The sequence below is a fragment of the Lucilia sericata genome, unplaced genomic scaffold (genome assembly GCF_015586225.1).
Source record: "Lucilia sericata isolate MDLA Ls3-8-SP2 unplaced genomic scaffold, ASM1558622v1 Contig000153F_arrow, whole genome shotgun sequence".
In the NCBI taxonomy this organism is placed as follows: domain Eukaryota; kingdom Metazoa; phylum Arthropoda; class Insecta; order Diptera; family Calliphoridae; genus Lucilia; species Lucilia sericata.
In genome coordinates this window covers 445,834-470,000 of record NW_023994184.1, presented here as the reverse complement: position 1 = coordinate 470,000, position 24,167 = coordinate 445,834, and the positions used below count along the sequence as shown (strand labels likewise).

The following is a 24,167-nucleotide window of genomic DNA, read 5'->3' as shown; positions in this document are numbered from 1 at the left end:
TCAACACTGGCTAATTCTTTAAACCGTCACAATAAAAATGGAGTTGTCACTGTATATAATAAAAATAATCTTAATAATATTTACAATAATAAAAATGAAGTCATTATACCCACGCATAAAGAAATCACTAGCCACACCACTCCGGCTGCCACAGCTTCCGCGCCTGCTGTTATTTATTCAACAAGTTCTACGTTTACAGCTTCTACTACAAGCTCAATATTTAATGTCTCCTCTGGAACTTCTAATGCGGCTGCAACATCATCCTTCAATGACACTTTTTACGATGATAATGAAGTACCAGAAATTCCTTCGTATATACGAACTACTGCCATGTTTTTCTGCATTGTCATAATGTTAATGGGTGTCATTGGAAACGTAATGGTGAGTGTTGTAATGGAAACTTTTTAGTTTAAATCTTTCCATCTTTTTCAATGATTCTAATGATTAATTACGTATGTTATAAAAGAAAATGTTTTGTATTTTTACAAATTTGTATTTTATATACTTGTTTTAAAACTGACCAACTGATTACTGCTAATTGCTTTTGTTTCTGGGGGTTTTCCCCTTTAAATCCTTTATAATGTGATTAATTAGCTTAAGTATATATAAAAAACTGAAATTGAAATTAAAGAATAAAGTAACAGCGATTACGAAATATATAACGGTCAATACAAAACTTCAAAGCAAAAACTTGGTAATTACTTTCAATTGTTTTTCATTTACCTAATAACATACTTTTGCGAAAAAGTCAGAGAAGGGGACAGTAAAGAAGTTTTCCAACAAGAAGAACAAAAAGCTTATTTTTTAATTAATAAAAGGAAATAATACAAGAAAGAGCTTTTTCTTGAAAGCCAGTTCGAAACTTGTCTGGTTCACATTAAAAAAGCTTTTTTTTACAGATTTTTTAAATAAAAAGAGTTTTAACAAAAAAATAAGATCTTTGGCTGAAAAAAGCTTTTGTCACAATAAAAATGTATTAATTAAAAGCTCTTTATTTAAAAAAATTAAGCTTTGTAAATAATTTTTCACACAACATATATAATGAATATTTTTAACTAACGAACTTCAAAAAGTTACTTCAAAGCTTTTAAATTTAAAAAAGGGAAAAGTAATCTTGTTACAGGAAAAAGACAACTTTTTGAAAGTTTTTTGATAAAAAATAACTTAAAAAAGCTTTTAAATAAACCTTTAAAAAAGGTTTTTTAATTAAGAAAAGCTTTTTTATTTTATTTTAAATTTCTTTATGAAAAAAGCTTTTTACAGATTTTTTAAATAAAAAGAGTTTTAACAAAAAATTAAGATCTTTGGCTGAAAAGAGCTTTTGTCACAATAAAAATGTATTAATAAAAAGCTCTTTATTAAAAAAAAATAAGCTTTGTGAATATTTTTTCACACAGCTTTTTGACTTAAAAGAGCTTCGTCACTTAATATAGAATATTTTTAACTAACAAACTTCAAAAAGTTACTTAAAAGCTTTTCAATTTAAAAAATGTTTAAAGCTTTAAGGCAAAAAATAATCTTGTTACAGGAAAAAGACAACTTTTTGAAAGTTTTTTGATAAAAAAATAACTTAAAAAAGCTTTGAAATAAACCTTTAAAACTTTTTTTTTTTATTAAGAAAAGCTTTTTTTGAGAATTTTAAAATAATTTTTTACAAGCTTTAAAAAAAAATATCTGTAAAAAAAACTTTAAAAAGGAGAAAAAAATATTTTATTTTAAATTTCTTTATGAAAAAAGAGCTTTTTACAGATTTTTTAAATAAAAAGAGTTTTAACAAAAAATTAAGATCTTAAGAGCTTTTGTCAAAATAAAAATGTATTTATTAAAAGTTCTTTATTTAAAAAAATTAAGCTTTGTGAATAATTTTTCACACAGCTTTTTGACCTAAAAGAGCTTCGTCACATCCTCAAAGCTTTTAAATTTAAAAAAATGTTTAAAGCTTTAAGGCAAAAAATAATCTTGTTACAGGGAAAAGACAACTTTTTGAAAGTTTTTTGATAAAAAAATAACTTCAAAAAAACGGTTTTAAGTAAAGCAGTTTTTTAAAAAAATTAAGGTTTTTTGATTAACAAAAGCTTTTTGGAGAATTTTAAAATAATTTTTTACAAGCTTTTTAAAAAATACCTTTAAAAAGGAAACAAAGTTTTACAAAAATATTTTGTTTTAAATTTCTTTATGAAAAAGAGCTTTTTCACAAAAAAAAAATAAATAAATGGGATTAATTATTAAAAGAAGCTTTTGGACAAATAATAATTTTAAACACATTTATCACAAAAAAAGTTTTTAATGTGAAAAATCTTTTTTGAATCAAAAAGCATTTTGAACTTTTTTTTATTAAAATAATAAGTTTTTTCAGCTCAGTCGAAATAAAACCATTTTAAAACATTTCTGCAAAAAAGACTTTTTAATTAAAGAGAGATTTTGTCATAAAAAATTTGTTTTTTTTTTTTTAAAGCTTTTCCATCAAAATAATTTTTCCCAAAAGTTTTGTTTATTAAAACTTTTTTACAAACAAGTTTTAATTACAAAAAGGTTTTTTTTATTCTTTTAATTAACTATAATTTTCAGAGTTTATTTAAATTATATTTCAAATTTAATATTTTTAGGTTCCCATAGTAATTGTTCGCACGAAAGACATGCGTAATTCCACGAATATATTTTTAACGAATCTCAGTATTGCCGATCTACTAGTACTATTAATTTGTACACCCACAGTATTAGTGGAACTAAATACAAAACCTGAAACTTGGGTATTGGGACATGAAATGTGTAAGTATCAGACAATCAAACTATATCCGACATTTAAAGTCGAAAAAATCTCAACAAATGTAAAACTCGTAAAATCTCAATTAAATTTATGTTCCTCCTAATATCAGCTTTATCTTCTTTAATTCTCTAGGCAAAGCCGTCCCCTTTGTTGAACTAACCGTTGCTCATGCCAGTGTCTTAACCATCTTGGCCATATCATTTGAACGTTATTACGCCATATGTGAACCATTAAAAGCCGGTTATGTCTGTACCAAAACTAGAGCAATATTAATCTGTTCCTTGGCTTGGGGTATTGCAGCACTATTTACCAGGTGTGTTTTAAATTCTTATTATTATTGTTGTTGTTGTTATTCTGTCTCATTTGTATAGATCATCATTATTCACGTTAACTCAGACTCATTGCACTCTTGTGTGTGATTGATCATGGTCATTATAATTTAAAATTTCATACTTGTAATTCATTGCATAATCGGTGATTAAAAATTAAAATAACATGAATATTCATAAAGACAATTTTTTATATGCACTGTGACTACTTCACCTTTAAAGAAAAATGTGTTTTTAAAAGAGGCGTTATTATAATTTGTATTTTAATAGATTTTGTTTTTGTAATCAAACCATAAATCTGTTTGTCCTGAAAATTTAATAACACCTCTTTTTTATAACTTTCTGTAAATCTGTCTACATACAATTACATTTCAACTATTAATTTTCAATCGACAACTATTTCTCACTATTACCGCATTAAACCATAATATTTATTTTTTTTTTATTTTATTATTTTTTTATTCTTGCATTTCAAAGCATGTAGTTTTTTCTTGTATTTGTTACTAATTTATTGTAATTCAGCTAGAGAAATGTTTTGATATTAGAATTGTTGCACAGTAGCTGCTGTAGTTAATAGTAGTTGTTGGTTTTTATTATAATGGAACATTTATTTTATTTATGGTTTATAGCTAGTTAATAAATATTGTTTATAAATAGTTGATTTTCTAAGAAATTGCCAGAGATTTTAATAGATTTCTCTATTGAAGGAGGCCAGGGCCAAAATTAAAATAAATCGGATACTTTTAAGAAAGCCTAAGTGCTACATGTAATAAACTGGATTAATTTTTATGTAACTTGACCTTTATACCCAAAGACAGCACATTCAATAATATGAATATCTGTGACAACTTTTATTTCAAAATAGAGGAGCAGAGCTGTAGACTAGACTATAGACTAGACTATATACTAGACTATAGAATAGACTGTAGACTATAGACTAGACTATAGTCTAGACTAGACTATAGACTAGACTATAGACTAGACTATAGGCTAGACTATAGACTAGACTATAGACTAGACTATAGACTAGACTATAGACTAGACTATAGACTAGACTATAGACTAGACTATAGACTAGACTATAGACTAGACTATAGACTAGACTATAGACTAGACTATAGACTAGACTATAGACTAGACTATAGACTCTATACTATAGACTAGACTATAGACTAGACTATAGACTAGACTATGGACTAGACTATAGACTCTAGACCATAGACTATACTATAGACTAGACTATAGACTAGACTATAGACTAGACTATAGACTAGACTATAGACTAGACTATAGACTAGACTATAGACTAGACTATAGACTAGACTATAAACTAGACTATAGACTAGACTATAGACTAGACTATAGACTAGACTATAGACTAGACTATAGACTAGACTATAGACTAGACTATAGACTAGACTATAGACTAGACTATAGACTAGACTATAGACTAGACTATAGACTAGACTATAGACTAGACTATAGACTAGACTATAGACTAGACTATAGACTAGACTATAGACTAGGCTATAGACTAGGCTATAGACTAGACTATAGACTAGACTATAGACTAGACTATAGACTAGACTATAGACTAGACTATAGACTAGACTATAGACTAGACTATAGACTAGACTATAGACTAGACTATAGACTAGACTATAGACTAGACTATAGACTAGACTAGACTAGACTATAGACTAGACTATAGACTAGACTATAGACTAGACTATAGACTAGACTATAGACTAGACTATAGACTAGACTATAGACTAGACTATAGACTAGACTATAGACTAGACTATAGACTAGACTATAGACTAGACTATAGACTAGACTATAGACTAGACTATAGACTAGACTATAGACTAGACTATAGACTAGACTAGACTATAGACTAGACTATAGACTAGACTATAGACTAGACTATAGACTAGACTATAGACTAGACTATAGACTAGACTATAGACTAGACTATAGACTAGACTATAGACTAGACTATAGACTAGACTATAGACTAGACTATAGACTAGACTATAGACTAGACTATAGACTAGACTATAGACTAGACTATAGACTAGACTATAGACTAGACTATAGACTAGACTATAGACTAGACTATAGACTAGACTATAGACTAGACTATAGACTAGACTATAGACTAGACTATAGACTAGACTATAGACTAGACTAGACTAGACTATAGACTAGACTATAGACTAGACTATAGACTAGACTATAGACTAGACTATAGACTAGACTATGACTAGACTATAGACTAGACTATAGACTAGACTATTGACTAGACTATAGACTAGACTATAGACTAGACTATAGACTAGACTATAGACTAGACTATAGACTAGACTATAGACTAGACTATAGTCTAGTCCATAGTCTAGACTACAGTGTAGTCCATGGTCTAGACTATAGTCTATTCTATAGTCTGGACTATAGTCAGGGCTATAGTCTGGACTATAGTCAGGGCTATAGTCTGGACTATAGTCAGGGCTATAGTCTGGACTATAGTCAGGGCTATAGTCTGAACTATAGTCAGGGCTATAGTCTGGACTATAGTCAGGGCTATAGTCTGGACTATAGTCAGGGCTATAGTCTAGACTATAGTCAGGGCTATAGTCTAGACTATAGTCCAGTCTAGAGTCTGAACTATAATCTAGTCTATTGTCGAGTCAATAGTGTGAACCTTATTTTAGTCTGTAGTTTTGACTATAGTCTATTCTATAGTCTGGACTATAGAATTATCGATAGTCTATACATAGTCTATACTAAACTGTTATCCAAACCCATACTTTTATTGTGAATTGTACAACAACAATACTTCTGCTTAAATTCTTCATCAAATAATAAAAAAAAAACTTGAAAATTTCCAATCATGTTCAACTACAACTTCCGTTTACTCTTCTAAAACATATTTCAAGCCGGAATTCGAACAACAAACTAATTTAATTAAGAAATTAAAAAAGAAATCGCAAAATATTTTTCTTCATAAAACAGTCCAAAATATAGCCTTCCACTTTTATTTAATTCTTTGCCTTTGTCATTGAATAATAAAAAATATTTTAGAGCTCATTAATGTCATTATCGCAAATCGTAGAATATCTGTTTTTGTTTTCTTATTTAGTTTAGTTTATATATTTGTTGGGAACTTTTTGTCTACTTTTTTATTAATATTGTCCTGTTTATATGCAAATTTTATAAAGGCCCGCAAAATAAGTAGAAAACGCTAAAAATATAACACAGAAAAGTAATAGTAATAAAAATAATGTAAAATAGTAAAAATAAATTTTAGACAAAAATATAAAAAAACTTGTAGCTACTAGTATTTATTATTAAAAAAAAAGTAATAGTAGTTAGATAAAATTCATAATAAAAGCAAACCTTTTACTACTACACTTAGGTTAAAGGAAATGGTTTTTACGAAGTTAGGCTTAAAAGTGTTTCGAAAAATAGGTTAAAATAAAACTTAATTTTTGCTTAAATATTTAACATACTTTTTAGCTTAACCTCGTTTTTGTTTAAATATTGTTTTGGCCCTGAATATGATTAAAATGACAAAATTATATTTTTTGTTTATTTGGTTTGGTGTTCATTCCGTTTTTGTTTTTTTTTTCTGTTGCTTATCAAAGTAATAATATCGACATGAAATTAACAAGCTGTGCTGCTGCCACTTTTGTGTTCTACTCCTGCTGTTAAGTTTGGTGCGTGTGTCGTTGTTTTTGCTCAAAATACAACACATAAACCCTTATCAGACATTGACACTTTTTTGGCTCCTTTTGTGTGGTTTTTTATTTATTCCCTAAATAAATATTTTAAATTTATTTTAAAAACAATACAATATTCTTGTAAAAAAAATATAAAATCTTTTAAATTAGAAGTCACAAACAATATAAAATTATGTTTTTAGGTAAAAAATCAAAGATTTTTGAACAAAAAGTGTATATTTTATTAGTTTTGGTTTGGGGCATAAATACACTTTGATTACCCTGCAGTCCTTGAATCATTAAACTATAAAACTGCAAGAATCTCATATTATATTTTACAACTTTCTACTCAAAGTTACACGTTTCTTTTTGTCTTTTTTAGACATTTACCATTCTCTTAATTTAGACATTAACTTGCGATTTAATAGGTGAAAGGTTTATAACATAAGAAAAGTTTAGTGATTACTTTGCTTGCAGAGGATTTTGAAACTGCTGCCTATATAGTGGACTGCAAATTGTATTATTTCTGTTTGATTTACTTACGTCTGATTTTTGCAAATAGGGAAAAAAGTAAGAAAAATGTAAATAAGCTTACTTCAGTTGTAAAATGGTAAAGAGGGATACCCCAGGGCCTAAACGCAGCAAGCTTTAAAATATGTCTGCAGAAGAAATGTAAAAGAAAGAAATAAAATAAAACAAAAAATGAGCATGAAAATGATATTATTAGTAATTCTTAAAAGCTTCTTAGTTTCATATTACAAGAATGAAAAAATAGAAAAGAAAAACGTTAACCATCTGCTTACGCTCTCATACGCATTGCTCACAGTTTTATCATATTCTGCCGTCTTCACTAGCAAACAGTATTCGCTAAATTTAAGGGGGCAAAGGTGGAAAACTTTTAACAATTATCCAATAGTTTCCCAGATAAACGCATTTTTGTATTTCATTCTTATGGGAGGTGCCACTCCCCTTACTTTCCCCTAATTTTTATATGAGAGGTCCCACGCCCCTTATTTCTAATCCGCCAATTTTTACCAAAATGTTTACATTAATGACAAAGTTGTTTAAGAACAATTGTAGGGTTCTAGCTGTAAGTGCTTCCCAGATATACGCTTTTTTGTGCCACGCCCCTAATTGGTAAACCGGCAATTTATTACCCAAAATGTTTACGACAGTGTGAAGGTTCTTGTTTCCTAGTTTGACGATTCTAGCTCCAATAGTTTTCCAGATTTACGAATTTTTATATTTAATTCATATGAAATGTGCCACGCCCCTTATTTCTAGTCCGCCTATTTTTGTCCAAAATAAACATATTGATACTAAAGAGGCTTCGAGAAAATTGTAGGATTTCTCAGATATACTAATTTAATATTTTTTATATGGGCGATACCACACCTACTTAAACCAGTCCGCCCATTTTGTCCACGTTCTATTCTTTATATAGAAAATTTTCGATAAAATCTTCTTTCTATAAAATTTTTCGATAAATTTAGTTTCTACAGAAAATTTTCTTTCTATAGAAAATTTTCGATGAAATTTCTTTCTATAGAAATTTTTCGATAAATTTTTCTTTGTATAGAAAATTTTCGATAACATTTTTTTTCTATAGAAAATTTTCGATAAATTTTTTTTTTCTATAGAAAATTTTCGATAAAATTTTTTTTCTATAGAAAATTTTCAATAAAATCTTCTTTCTATAGAAAATTAAAGCAAAAGTTCTTTATAGAATTTTCGATAACATAAAAAAATTAAAAAAAATTATGGAAATTTAAAAAAAAGTTAGGTAGTGTTTAAATTATATTAGATTTAATAATTTTTAATTTTTTTTTATATTTTTTCGTAATTCTAGAGAAACGAATGTTGGCTTTGAAAGTTTCTAGGAGTTTTTTCATACACATATTCCAATATCATTCTCCAATACTGTAAATAAACATTAACTTACTTTAACATTTTCTAAACTTGCTCACAGCAAAAGTTTACTTTATTTCTCCTCTATACCATAAAAATACTACTACCACTGACATTTTCTGCTCAACTTTTTTCACTTTTCCAACATAACAAGTTAATCTAAATCTAAATCATTATTAATAACGAGTCATCAACATACTATTTTCAACCTCTACTATTCTAATACTTCAACTAATGTTTTGTGTGATTATTTTGGAAAGATTAACCTGAAGCTGACATAATTACGACAATAGCTTACTTGGTCATTTTCTCTTTGTTTTGTTTCTTTCTTTCTTTCTTCCTTTTTATGCTCACTTTATTTTAATCATAACTCTCTAGCCCTATTTTATGGGTGGCTGAATATAAATTTGTCGATTATATAGATGGATCCTCGGTGGCTGTTTGTCTGACGCAAGCCATTAATAACTGGACCATTGGCTTCTTTATGATGACTATAACACTCTTTTTCATCTTACCGCTATTCATCTTAATAATTTTATATGGAATTATAGCTAAGAATTTAATTTCGAATAAAGGAACCATGATGCGTATACGTCCCATTAAACCGGAATTTAGTTTAAAGGCCCGCAAACAGGTGGTCTTAATGTTGGGTGCTGTTGTGTTATCTTTCTTTTTATGTCTGCTGCCTTTTCGCTTATTAACCCTGTACATTATTTTAAGTTCGGAACAAACTCTACTGGATATAGGAGTGGAACGTTATTATAATCTTTTATATTTTTGTCGCATAATGCTGTATTTAAATTCGGCTGTTAATCCTATATTGTACAATTTAATGTCTACGAAATTTCGCAAGGGTTTCTATAAACTGATAGTAACCAGCTGGTCGGGTTTGGTAAACTCTTTGACATGCGGACATTTTGGCACAGGACGTAAACGTTTGGGTACCAATGTAGTGGCAACCACTACCACAACTAGTTCGCATACGAATACAACAACTAATACCTCTTCCAGTATATTGTCACGCAGCTCAAATCGTCGTTCTAGTGATGAGGTTTGTCAACGTACTCGCGTACAAATACAATTACAAATGCCCTATGGTCCTGAATGTGAAATGGTGGCCATGCTACACAGTCAAAATACAGATGTTAAGACAGCAGCTATTAGTTTGCCCAGCCAGCATCATCACCAACATGTTGTTAATGGTAAAATGAGCAATCGTCCATTAATTCATCAGCCAGCTAATCGTCAGCATTCCCAGATTCAACATGTTGTATGCAGTCGTTTTAAAACTAGACAAATAAGTTTTGAAGAAGAGGCCAACATGACTTAATTAAGAGAAAAATCATAGAAATAATGTATTTATTTAACTTTTGTTATTTACTATTTGTCTGCTTAATGTGTATTTGTTTTGTCTGCTTCTCTTGTCCGTCCTTCTCTTTGTCTGCTTGGCCTTGTCATCATCATTTCTTATAAAAACAAAAAGAAATTTTTAAAATATTTACTTTGTGTTATAAGTTATTTTATAAAATGGAAAAATACTTCCAATTTATATATTGTCAATGATTTTCTACCATCAATTCAAATTAAATCATTCATGCGTATGAGTGATATTAAATTAAACGTTAAACATTTATGTTGCTCATACGTAAATATTTTATTATCTATTAAGAGCAAATTTTGTTGAATTATTAATAAAATTGATAGAATTTTTATGAAAAAAAATTGTTGCAATATGTGTAAAATGATTAGAATATTTTTTAAACTTTTTTAAAAGATGTTCTTTTTATAGAAAATTTTCTTCCAATAGAAAATTTAAAAAAAAATTATTTTTACAGAAAATTTTGAAAAAAATATTTGTATACGAAATTTTTTAAACATTTCTCTTTTTGTAGATTTTTTTTAAATTTTCTTTTTTGAGATTTTTAAAATTTTTTTACAAAATATTTTTTTTAAATTTTTCTTTTTATAAAACATTTTTCTATAAATTTTCTTGCTGAATTTTAAGAATAATTTAAATAGAAAAGATAATTGAAAATAAAATTAACAACTTTTCTCGTTTATGTTTGAACCTCTTCCTTACTCCCAGTATGTGGCGTATGATAAATATTTATTTACATATTTAATGCTCATACGCCTTAAGTACTACAGGTTTAATTAGGAAAACACACGTTTTTCTCCTTCTATTTCCAAAATGTCTTTTAATTCATTTTTCTTGATTAAATGACACATATTGCTTTAAGTAAATCAAAGAAAACTTAATTTAGAAAACAAATTTTTGCTCATTAAGCAAAATTCCAACAGAAAAATTTTATTAAAACGTTAACACTTTTTTACATGATTTAACATCAAACTAAATTCCAACAAAGTTTTCTTTTCTAAACCAAGCAATTCTCAAGGAAAATTTTTGAATATTTATAAATAAACAAGATAATATTCTTTTAATATTGTCTTGTATCAAACTAATGATACTCTTCTTTCTATGTCCCTTTTCACTAATGGCTTTTCATAGGGTAAAGAAATAACATTAACTAGACTTCCGTTATAAATAAATAAAAAAAAATACTCTTTCATATTATTTTGCCTACTACAACAGTTTAATTCAAAAGTATGTATTTGGAAAGCTAGAGTTACATTTTCTTCTTCTTGGGTTTTTTTCCGTCGTCCTGTAATATTTTCTTATTTTTTATTACATTCAATATAAAAACAATCAATTTTTCGGACTATTAAACTGAAATAATGTATGTGCCCAATCATATTTACTGATATGTATACAAAACAATCGATTTTATGAAAACTAAACAGTTAAAAATATTAAAATAGTAACAATTTTGTTTTAAAAAAACTGTTTTTACAAATAAAATATTAAAAGAAATTTTCAAGAAAAAAAATTCTAATCATTCAATTTATAAAATAAAAATCGAATTATTTTTCTACTTTTCAAAATTTTGTGTTGAAAAATGATTTTATATTTATTTAAACTATTATTTTAAACACTAGTATAAATTTAAGTAAAATCTGTTAAACATCTAATACAAATAAAAAATTGGCGCAAAAAAACACGATTTTATTTGAAACTTTAACCAAAACATCAATATAAATAAAAGAAAATAGCAAAAACAAGCAACAACAAGTACTATTATGTGAGAAAATTCCAAAGAGACAACAATTCTAACAATAACAACAAATACGAACAAAACATGATTTAGGATGTTCAAATATAAATTGACACTCTACGTATGTTTGTAAATAAGTGTTTGAGCAAATGTTTTTATAAATGTTTGTGTCATTGTTTCTTCATGGGAATTGTAAACAACAAATACAACATGCTATCGTAAATACCGTTGTTGTCTCTTTAATATTATGCTCTTATTTCTATTTGTTTTGGTTCTTAAAGTGTTTTTGTTATTTTTTTTTTTTTCATTTTCATGTTGCTTTACTTTAACAATTTGATTTGGATTGATGCGTAAGAGAATGATGATGACGACAATATTTGTTATTGTTTTTTTCTTGCTCCACCATTTTTTAAACAGCGGTACTACTTAATGTTTAGGATTTTGGTTTTATTTTTGTCCAAAAATAAAAAGAAACTTAAAGCTACAAGCTGTTTGTAAATGAACTCTTCTAGAAAATTTTCTTCAAACTAATCTAGAGCTTATAAAATAACCAAAAAATAAATAAATACATAATAAAATACAAAAGAAAAACTAAAAAACAAAACAGAAAAAAAACAGCAGTCAATTTAGATTGTTGCTACAGACTCCTAAGTCCCTTTCTCTTTTGCTTTCACGCTCACTGTGTAATCTCATCATTTATGTTCAGTTATGTTGAGTTAAGTTATGTTTTAGGTATTTTTTTGTATTTTTTTTTTACTTTTTATAAACAAAGTAAAATTATATGTGTAAATGTATGTATATTATTTAGAGGAATAAAATCCATTTTATTATATACTTATATAAATATATATATTTAGATATTATAATCTATATAATAACGTATGTATGGTTTTGTTTATTTTTTTATAAACTAAGTTTGTTGTAGTTTTTTTGTGGGTATGTGTTTGTTGGAGCGTATGTGTAATTTAAACTTCTAAGACAATATTTGTTTATTTTTCTATCAATCTTTTAATATTAATCCCTTGTATTCTGTACGCTAGACAATAGATATTACATTAGTTTAATAAAAAAATACTAAAAATTGTTTATTTTTTTAAACAGATTTTTGTATGTAGAGTTAGTTATATTTAGCAAGACACTGTGCGCAACTTTAAAAGTCTGAAAATATAAAATTAATTTTTCTACATACTATTTAAAATTATTTTTAGACGGTGTCGCTGGAATTGGCTAAATAATGTATAAATGTTAGAGTATAGCCTAGACTATAGACTAGACTATAGCCTAGACTATAGCCTAGACTATAGACTAGACTATAGCCTAGACTATAGACTAGACTATAGCCTAGACTATAGACTAGACTATAGACTAGACTATAGACTAGACTATAGACTAGACTATAGACTACACTAGACTATAGACTAGACTAGACTATAGACTAGACTAGACTATAGAATGGACCAGAGAATAGACTAGACTAGACTATAGACTAGACTATAGACTAGACTATACACTAGACTATAGACTAGACTATAGACTATAGACTAGACTATAGACTAGACTATAGACTAGACTATAGACTAGACTATAGACTAGACTATAGACTAGACTATAGACTAGACTATAGACTAGACTATAGACTAGACTATAGACTAGACTATAGACTAGACTATAGACTAGACTATAGACTAGACTATAGACTAGACTATAGACTAGACTATAGACTAGACTATAGACTAGACTATAGACTAGACTATAGACTAGACTAGACTATAGACTAGACTATAGACTAGACTAGACTATAGACTAGACTATAGACTAGACTATAGACTAGACTATAGACTAGACTAGACTATAGACTAGACTATAGACTAGACTATAGACTAGACTATAGACTAGACTATAGACTAGACTATAGACTAGACTATAGACTAGACTATAGACTAGACTAGACTAGACTAGACTAGACTAGACTAGACTAGGACTATAGACTAGCTAGACTATAGGACTAGACTATTAGGTTTAGACTATAGACTAGACTATAGACTAGACTATAGACTAGGCTATAGACTAGACTATAGACTAGACTATAGACTAGACTATAGACTAGACTAGCTAGATAGAGACTAGACTATAGGACTAGACTATAGACTAGACTATAGACTATAGACTAGACTATAGACTAGACTATAGACTAGACTATAGACTAGACTATAGACTAGACTATAGACTAGACTATAGACTAGACTATAGACTAGACTATAGACTAGACTATAGACTAGACTATAGACTAGACTAATACCGACTTAGACTATAGACTAGACTATAGACTAGACTATAGACTAGGACTATAGACTAGACTATAGACTAGACTATAGACTAGACTATAGACTAGACTATAGACTAGACTAGACTATAGACTAGACTATAGACTAGACTAGACTATAGACTAACTATAGACTAGACTATAGACTAGACTATAGACTAGACTATAGACTAGGACTATAGACTAGACTATAGACTAGACTATAGACTAGACTATAGACTAGACTAGACTATAGACTAGACTAGACTAGACTAGACTAGACTATAGACTAGACTATAGGTTAGACTATAGACTAGGCTATAGACTAGACTAAAGACTATAGACTAGACTATAGACTAGACTATAGACTAGGCTATAGACTAGACTATAGACTAGACTATAGGCTAGAATATAGACTAGACTATAGACTAGACTATGGACTAGACTATAGACTAGACTATAGACTAGACTATAGACTAGGCTATAGACTAGACTATAGACTAGACTATAAACTAGACTATAGACTAGAGTCTAGACTAGACTATAGACTAGACTATAGACTACACTAGACTATAGACTACACTCGACTATAGGCTAGACTATAGACTACACTAGACTATAGACTAGACTATAGACTAGACTATAGACTAGACTATAGACTATAGACTAGACTATAGACTAGGCTATAGACTAGACTATAGACTAGACTATAGACTAGACTATAGACTAGACTATAGAATGGACCAGAGAATAGACTAGACTATAGACTAGACTATAGACTAGACTATAGATAGGCAATATTATAGTTTAAACTATATACTACATTATTGACTAAACTATGGACTTCACTATATAATAGACTTAAGTCTATACTATATACTAGACTTTAGACTAAAATATAGATTAGGCTCTAAATAAACTATTGCCAAGAATATAGACTAAACTATAGACTAGACTATATATATTATACTGTAGAATAGACTAGACTGTAGTATAGACAAAACTGTTTATAAGTATCGAAAATGTCTCGGGGGTACCGCGGTATTTTTCGATATCAAAAGGTTCTGAAAAATATACCAAAGTACTGACTTTTTCATGTCTGATGTGAAATGCCTGTGAAATGATTTTTCAGTTGAATTTAACTACATAATATTTTGAGTGTAAAGTTAAAAGAATGTTGCAAATGCTCTACCATGTATAATTTTCTTTTGACAGCATCTATTTTCAAACCGATCGGTAGAATATTATTAGGCCGCCTAAAATTTCTTATTAAAGTTGCGCGCAGTGTAAATTATTATGATAATGTATCTTTTAGGAAAATGTGCGTATGTATGAATGTGTATAAATTAATTCTTATAAGAATATTTATAGTTTTATATGATTTTATTTTGTTAGCAAAAAATTGCAAAAAAAAAAGAAAAGAAACAAATCAAACTAATTGAATTTTAATGGAAACATACAAATTGGTTTTCATTAAAATTATTTATGAAAAAAAAAAATTACATTTAATATGTCTAAATAAAAATATTTAAAAATTGATATTGAACGAAATAAATAGATAAAAATATTTGTTAGCACTTAAATAAAAATATACAAAGATTTATTACTTTAATAATTTCCTTCTTTTTTTTTTTGGAACACATTAACGAAAAATTTTAAATTTTTTTGCAAACAACTATTTTGATGTTTGCGTTAAAAAACTTAAAGGTCAAATAATAGAATTTATGGTTTATCCCTAAAACAACAACTTGAATTTATTATGTCAATCTATCTTATTTTATTTATAAATATTTTATATATATTATTATAGATATATTAAGCAAAAGCTATATAATAAATATTTTTACAAACATATGTAAGTAAAAATATTTGTAGTCTTAAGTATAAAAAGCACTTAAAAAGGATAATATTACAGGAAGGATATTGAAAATGTATAAGAGTTTTAATGTGTTTTACTAAACAAATTATTAAACAACAGGCACACGCTTCAATAGTTATCAATACATTTTCAAATAAAACAACAAAATGTATGAACATATTTCAAGGATAATAAAAAATCCTTTGAAAGGAAGTGCTTGCTGACTGCTGCTGTTGCTGACCACAGCCAATTAATAAAAGTTTAAGCTAAAGAAACGCAGTAAAAGAAAAACTTGTGCTAAATATTATAAACTATATGATGTCATTATCAGTTCTTTATATATAACTAATATTGTAATACTTAATCTATCATAATTAATGCTTAAATAATAACTTAATCTTTTAAAACATTCCCTAGAACCCCCTACAAATAGAGATAAACTATTAATATGTTTTTTATTTCTATTTTCTTAAAGTTTATTTATTTCTTGTCAATCTTTAAAGCAATTAATTTTCTTTTCTTTTAATATAAAGCTTTAGCAGCATAAATCATAAATGAAAATACTTTTATTAAAAGTAAATATTAGAGGAATATATTTTCCAAATCATTTGTCACCTTTAGCTAAAAATGAGGTCAATGATCCACACGCAATTTTGGAAACACACAAACACCACATAATCATATATTGGCTTTCACGCGCTTACTTTTCTGTAGTAAAATTGTAATAAAAATCATAAAGTTAAACGAAATTATTTTGGGCTCATTATAGGTATAATTAACCCTTTCTCTTGTTTAGGTGCCAACAAAAGTGTGTCTTAACTTTAAAAGTTCAGGAGAAGGGAAAATTAGTATAATTGAAGTTTAATTTGTTGAACGAAAAAGTCTGTTAATAGACAAAGTTTGGTTGGTACTTTGATTTTGGAAAAAAAAACTTATATGGAAACTTAAAGACTGACATTAACAGTTCTTTGTCACGTTATGAAAATTGTTCTAAAACTTGTTTATATTGAATTTTATATAAAATTAATTCGTTCTTATTCTGATTTTTAAAGAAAAGCTTATCCTCAAAAGCTTAGTAATGACTTGTACTTACTTAACAACTTATTTTTCAATGAAAACTATCATTTTCATTATTTGAAAGAGTTGACACATTCTATAGCAATCAGTGGTATTGTAAGTACAACAGTGGACTAGTCATTACGAGATGGTATGTTCGAATCACGTAAAGCTCAACAACTTCTCAAGTCGCTATTTGTAATAACTTATAAAACTCTCTATTTGTTAACAATCGTGGTTTTCTATTGAAATTTCATTAAAATCCTATTACTATAATCCCTTTTCGAATGGATTCTCTCACTTTTTAACTTAATCACGAAAAGTATGTTCTTGTTGAGCAGGTCATGAATCGATTACATGCAAACTTAAGTATCCCCATTTTCCTTTTACTACGCCTACACACTCTTCCAAACAAGCAGCAAACACACTCTGAAATGAATTAAATTTATGTATGTAATAAAAATAGATATCCTGCAAAACCCTTCATCAAAATTTATCAGCGAATAAGTTATTTATACTTGAGATAATTTTTACAATTTAAATAAACGTGTTAGAAGAAAGTTTTCAAGTATTAACCGTTAACTGTTAAAGGTAACACATGTGGCGGTTTGTTTATAATTAAGACCACAGCTGCAAGCGACAAAGAGGACGAATTTTTAATATTTTAAATAGATGTGGAGTAAGTATGTTTCTATAAATGAACATTCGAACAATCGACTTCGGAGTCGACAAACAGTGTTGTCAATTTTTTGTCAACATTTCCCGCCAAAATATATTCCAAAAACCGCTAGAAAACGTCAAAGTGTAGACTAAAAACTAGACTATAGACTATGCTATATACTAGACTATAGACTAAACAATAAACGAGACTATATACTAAATTATAGACTAGACTATAGACTAGGCTATAGACTAGGCTATAGACTAGACTATAGACTAGACTATAGACTAGACTATAGACTAGATTATAGACTAGACTATAGACTAGACTATAGGCTAGACTATAGGCTAGAATATAGACTAGACTATAGACTAGGCTATAGATTAAACTATAGACTAGACTATAGACTAGACTATAGACTAGACTATAGACTAGACTATAGACTAGACTATAGACTAGACTATAGACTAGACTATAGACTAGACTATAGACTAGACTATAGACTAGACTATAGACTAGACTAGACTAGACTAGACTAGACTATACTAGACTAGACTAGACTATAGACTAGACTATAGACTAGACTATAGACTAGACTATAGACTAGACTATAGACTAGACTATAGACTAGACTATAGACTAGACTATAGACTAGACTATAGACTAGACTATAGACTAGACTATAGACTAGACTATAGACTAGACTATAGACTAGACTATAGACTAGACTATAGACTAGACTATAGACTAGACTATAGACTAGACTATAGACTAGACTAGACTAGACTATAGACTAGACTATAGACTAGACTATAGACTAGACTATAGACTAGACTATAGACTAGACTATAGACTAGACTATAGACTAGACTATAGACTAGACTATAGACTAGACTATAGACTAGACTATAGACTAGACTATAGACTAGACTATAGACTAGACTATAGACTAGACTATAGACTAGACTATAGACTAGACTATAGACTAGACTATAGACTAGACTATAGACTAGACTATAGACTAACTATAGACTAGACTATAGACTAGACTATAGACTAGACTATAGACTAGACTATAGACTAGACTATAGACTAGACTATAGACTAGACTATAGACTGGACTATAGACTAGACTATAGACTAGAATATAGACTAGACTATAGACTAGACTATAGACTAGAATATAGACTAGACTATAGACTAGACTATAGACTAGACTATAGACTAGACTATAGACTAGACTATAGACTAGACTATAGACTAGACTATAGACTAGACTATAGACTAGACGATAGACTAGACTATAGACTAGACGATAGACTAGACTATAGACTAGACTATAGACTAGACGATAGACTAGACTATAGACTAGACTGTAGACTAGACTATAGACTAGACGATAGACTAGACTATATATTAGTCTATAGTCGTGTCTATATACGAGAATCAAGGCACGTCTATGATCTAGTCTGTAGTATAATTTATAGTCAGGTCTACAGTCTGTGAATAGACTATAGAAATGATTTATCCTTCGAATCAGCTGTTTAAATTACTTCGCCGAATCTATATTCACCTTTGTTTTCATTCTCGCTCTCTAAAAATCCTCCTATTTGTGTTATATTTTTGGCGCCAAGAGAATATTCTTTCAACATTCTTTTATCGTTATGCGCTGTCGCTACAATTGTATTCAGTTGGTAGGACGAAGCAATACAAAGGAAAATAAAATAAATTAGTATTCTTATGTTGTGGTATGTTGTAAATAGGGAAATTGTTAAAAATATATATTTAAATTAACTAAGTTTTGTGCAAATATTTAAATAAATAAAAGAATTTCCTGTAAAATGAAAAATAATGATTAAATAGTTTAAACCTTGAAACCGTAAATAAATAAATGTATGTAATGCTTAAACTTGTAGTTGCTTTAATTAATAAGTAGAAGTATTTAGTAACCAGTAGTTTTGAATTAAATATTTTTGCATTTTTTCTATTTGCTTGTAATTGTTTATATTATATTATTTTTATACTAAATAGTAGTTAGCTGGTATTAACTAAATTTAGAAAAAATATTTAAACTATTTTTATATTTTTCCTTATATATTTATTTAATTAATTTGTATGCGTCGTATAATAATAATTATATTTATTACATATTACAAGTTTATTTAATTAGCTTGAAAGAAAAAAAAATTGTAGAAAATTGTTTTTGAAATAAATATTTAACAACAAATAAAACATTACTTATTCTATTTGTTTATTTCAATGTTGTCTATAGTTGTTTAAAATAAAATGTAGAAATTAAATAGTAATTTCTTTATAAATTTCAAGTAATTAGTGCTTACAATGTAATAACAAATATAAAGGAACAACAATTTAGTATTATAAAAAGAAAGTTAATAATAAATTTGCAATATAAACAGTATTGTACGAAACCTAAGCCACATTAGTGATCACAATAATAAATCATCCTTTTTTATAATGACATATCGAAGCCATAAGAAATACTAAGTTACTTAAGTTTTAACTAGTTGGATTAGTTTTGAACAAAATTGTAATCAAATCTAAATAGGGAAAATACTTAGATTTCGTACAATACTGTTTATAGAGCCTATGTTGCAAATTTATGATTTGAAACAATTGTAAAAAAAACTGTCAATAGTTATTTTAGAATGACATTTTTTTTACTTTAATTTCTAATTCAAGTAACTAACACTTGATTCGATTTGTAATTGGTGACACCTCTTAAATCATGAATAATGTAAAATTGTTATTATTTAATTTCTAATATTTGAATTTTAAATGTTTTAAATTACAAATCAAGTTTTATAGAAAGCATTTAGAAAGTGATTAGTGAAGAACTATTAGAAATTTCTATTTTCAAAAAAAGTAAAAAAAAATTTACTTTGTACAAGAAAATTTATCGGAAACGAGGCGAATTCGTTTTATTTTATAATATAGTAAGCTGTATGACAATGTCGCTTCAAGAATTCATAGAATTTTACAGCCTTGCGCTAAATTTCCGTGAACCTTAAACAAACGGCAGTATTCGCCTTATAGATTTGTCTTTATGAAGTCCAAAGGGATTTGATTAGAGTCAGGCATGGAAAATTTAAATTTTAAAATAGTACTAACTAATAACAAAAATAGTAGGCTTATACTAGACTAGAACTAGACTTTAGACTAGACTACCGACTAGACTACAGACTAGACTACAAACTAGGCTATATAGTCGATGGACTAGACTATAGACTAAACTGTATTCGGCGAGACTATAGACTAAACTATAAACTAGACTATTGACTTAACTACGGATTGGACTATAAACAAGATATTGACTAGACTGTAGACTAGACTATAGACTGGACTATGGACTAGCCTATAGACTAAACTATAGACTAGACTATAGATTTGACTATAGACTAGTCTACAGACAAGACTATATACTAGACTATAGAATGAACTATAAAGTAGGGCTGTAGACGAGATTATAAACTGGACTATAGACTAGATTATCAGGCCTATTCTCAATAATAAACTCCCTGGGTGTTTGTTCCCTCTCCTATACCTTAAGCACGGAAAAGGGAACAAACTGCCGAGGAATACTTGTTCATAATAGACCTGTATATACTAGACTGGTCAATTGAATACTTATCAAAAATTTGTAAGTTAAAAAAGTAACAAAAATGTCGTAGGGTTTCTGAATTTTCCATGTCTAGGTAGAGTCCAAGGCGAATCTATAGAATTAGAAGACTAGACTAAAGTCTTGACTATATGCCAAACTAGTCCTATAGTCGAGTCTATGGACTAGACTACAGACTACTCTATAAAATAAAATAAATTGTAGAGTACTTAGAATAGACTAGACTATAGACTAGACTATAAACCAGACTACAGATTAGATTGTAGACTAGACTGTACAATTGAAGACTTATCAAAAGTTTATAAGTTAAAAAAGTATCGAAAATTTCGTAGGGGTACTGAATTTTCCATTCGTGACAATGAGAAGTCAGTCGTCAACACGTTATTATCAGTTCGCCTCGTTGAAGTCAGAGGCGAATCCAGCAAATGCGAATACTTTACATTTGACTAAGTCGATTTTAACTAATCTTTTATGAAAGTCGCTTTTAGAACACCCAATTTTCTTCTTTTCGAGTATTCTCCTTACAAACTGTCGGTATATTAACAACTGGCACACGTTTCAGAATATGCCTTCGGCCTAGACGTATATAACTTAAATTACTTGTTCCTACAACAAAACGTTTAAATGAATTAATTAAATAATTAATTGCTACTGGTTTAAAACAATTAACATTTAAAAGTTAAGTTTGAAAGACAAAAAAAAAGTTCAACTTGTTTCTAAATAAAATTGAAAGAAAATTTGTCATTTAATAGAATAAAATGTAATTAATCAATTAAAATGATAGTTGATAATGGCAACAATATAAATGTTAATATTGTTGTTTTTTTTTAATTAATAGTAGCAGTGGCAAATGATTTTATTTGTTAAGTAGCTTTTGCTTTTTCTTAATAGTTTAAAATTACAACAAAAATCTATAAAATAATTATAAATTAAAACTGAAAACTTAATTAAAACAGCTGCGACCTTTCTATTTCTTTCCTCCTCCACTTCTTTTATGCACTTTAGCCCCATTATTTTAATAGCCACCTATCGTTTGGAGCCCTATTACGATGGTACTTTAGTGGCAGTTTGTTTTACTTCAGCCGAAACATTTTGGAGTACATTTTACTTTGTGGCCAGCATAATAGTATTCTTTTTCATACCCTTCGCCATATTGGTGGTTCTATACACCGCCATTGCTTATAAATTATTAAGAAGACATTCGGAATTTCAGCGTCCCACCTCGCCCAACATAAATGAGGCAGTAACAACGGCTGCCATGGAAGTGGTAACCGAAACGAATAGCTGCATTATGCCCTCTAAAGAAATTATAGTGAAATTATCGGCTGCCCGCCGCAATCGAGTCAATTCACATCCCCAAAATAATAGTTTGCGCAAACATCGCAAACAAGTGATATTTATGCTGGTGGCAGTGGTAGCAAGTTTTTTTCTTTGTCTCTTACCATTTCGTGCTTTTACCATTTGGATTATAGCCAGTTCCCAGGAGGAAGTGGGCTCATTGGGTTTGGAGGGCTATTACAATATTTTATACTTCTGCCGCATTATGTTGTATCTCAATTCAGCGCTTAATCCTATACTTTATAATCTAATGTCCTCGAAATTTCGCAGCGGTTTTTGGCGTCTCATTGTTTCCTGTTGTCGTCATCACAAGCGTAAAAGAAATCTCTGTTCTCGACATCAGATCACCACCTATACGAAAAGGGAAACTAATGTTATGAAAAATAGCAATAGTTTAAGATCTCGTAGACCTTTTAGGAGAGAAGCTACTTTCTTGGCGAATTCTATATCAACTTCATCGGGTACGGAACGTACATCGACTACCTGGCGTAGTAATAGTGTTTCAACTTCAGTTACTGGCGTCACAAAAGCTCCCGAGTCACATTCATTGGCAGCGGCTATAACCGATATGAGTACTGCGGCTTTGACTACCATGTATTTTAATTAAGAACATACTTATTCTAAGGTAAATATAAATTAGTATTAATTGTAGTGAATTTAAATTGTTAATATTAATTAATTGCGTTTAAATGAACATTATATTAGGTAAAACATCGGAGTTTATTCGAACACCCGAAAATTTATAAAGTAAATTAAATTGTTAAAAGAATTTCGAAATTTGAAATACTATAACTTAAATTGGAGGACTGAGTTATGCTGAAGAAGTTCAAAATCAAAGTTCTAAACTAATTTAGCTGAAAGAATTTCCGATGAACAGATACAGAAAAAGAAAAATCCGTCATGCCTTAAAATTACAATATTAATCTGAGTAAAAAATTGGATTTGTTTCATATTAAGCCTATTGATTACACAGGCCAACAAAATTTTAAAAAAGTCGAAGCCCAGAGACCAAATTTTGACATTCGGGTTCAGCGCTGCTCAATCCTAGGTTAAACATTTGTTGATCAGTGTTGTTAATCGTATTTTAGTCGCACTCCATTAATTAATATTTTCATTATGTAATTAAACATTACTGTAATATTGTGTAAACTATTTTAAACGATGATAGTTTAATAATTAAAACGCCAATGATAATTGCAAATTAATAATTCTACTAACAGAAACTAATTGTAAAGTAGAACATACATACATACATATTTACGTGTGTAATTAATTAAACTAATGTTGTAAGTAGCATGAAATAAAAATAATTAATTTCCAATTAAAACGTTATAATTGGAGCAATACTTTGTTTCAATCAAGCTATGAAAATATTTAAACAATTTATTATACATCTGAAACAATGTTTTAATGATTATTTTTTAACAATAACAATTTCTAACAAACTTTTTACATAGAATTCTTAATTTTGAAAAA

The 24,167-nt window shown here is 28.4% G+C and overlaps 1 protein-coding gene across 1 annotated transcript in view; it reads left to right on the top strand.

Moving 5' to 3' along the window:
• Positions 1–24,167, top strand: part of LOC119601266 (thyrotropin-releasing hormone receptor) — a 27,981-nt gene extending 3,814 nt beyond the window's left edge. The window contains exons 2-6 of the mRNA XM_037952094.1: positions 1–381; positions 2,607–2,769; positions 2,900–3,080; positions 22,359–23,316; positions 23,397–24,167. The exon at positions 1–381 is cut by the window's left edge and continues 456 nt beyond it. Of these exons, the coding sequence (XP_037808022.1) occupies positions 1–381; positions 2,607–2,769; positions 2,900–3,080; positions 22,359–23,298 (1,665 nt within the window). The 3' untranslated portion in view covers positions 23,299–23,316; positions 23,397–24,167. The remainder of the gene's footprint in view (positions 382–2,606; positions 2,770–2,899; positions 3,081–22,358; positions 23,317–23,396) is intronic.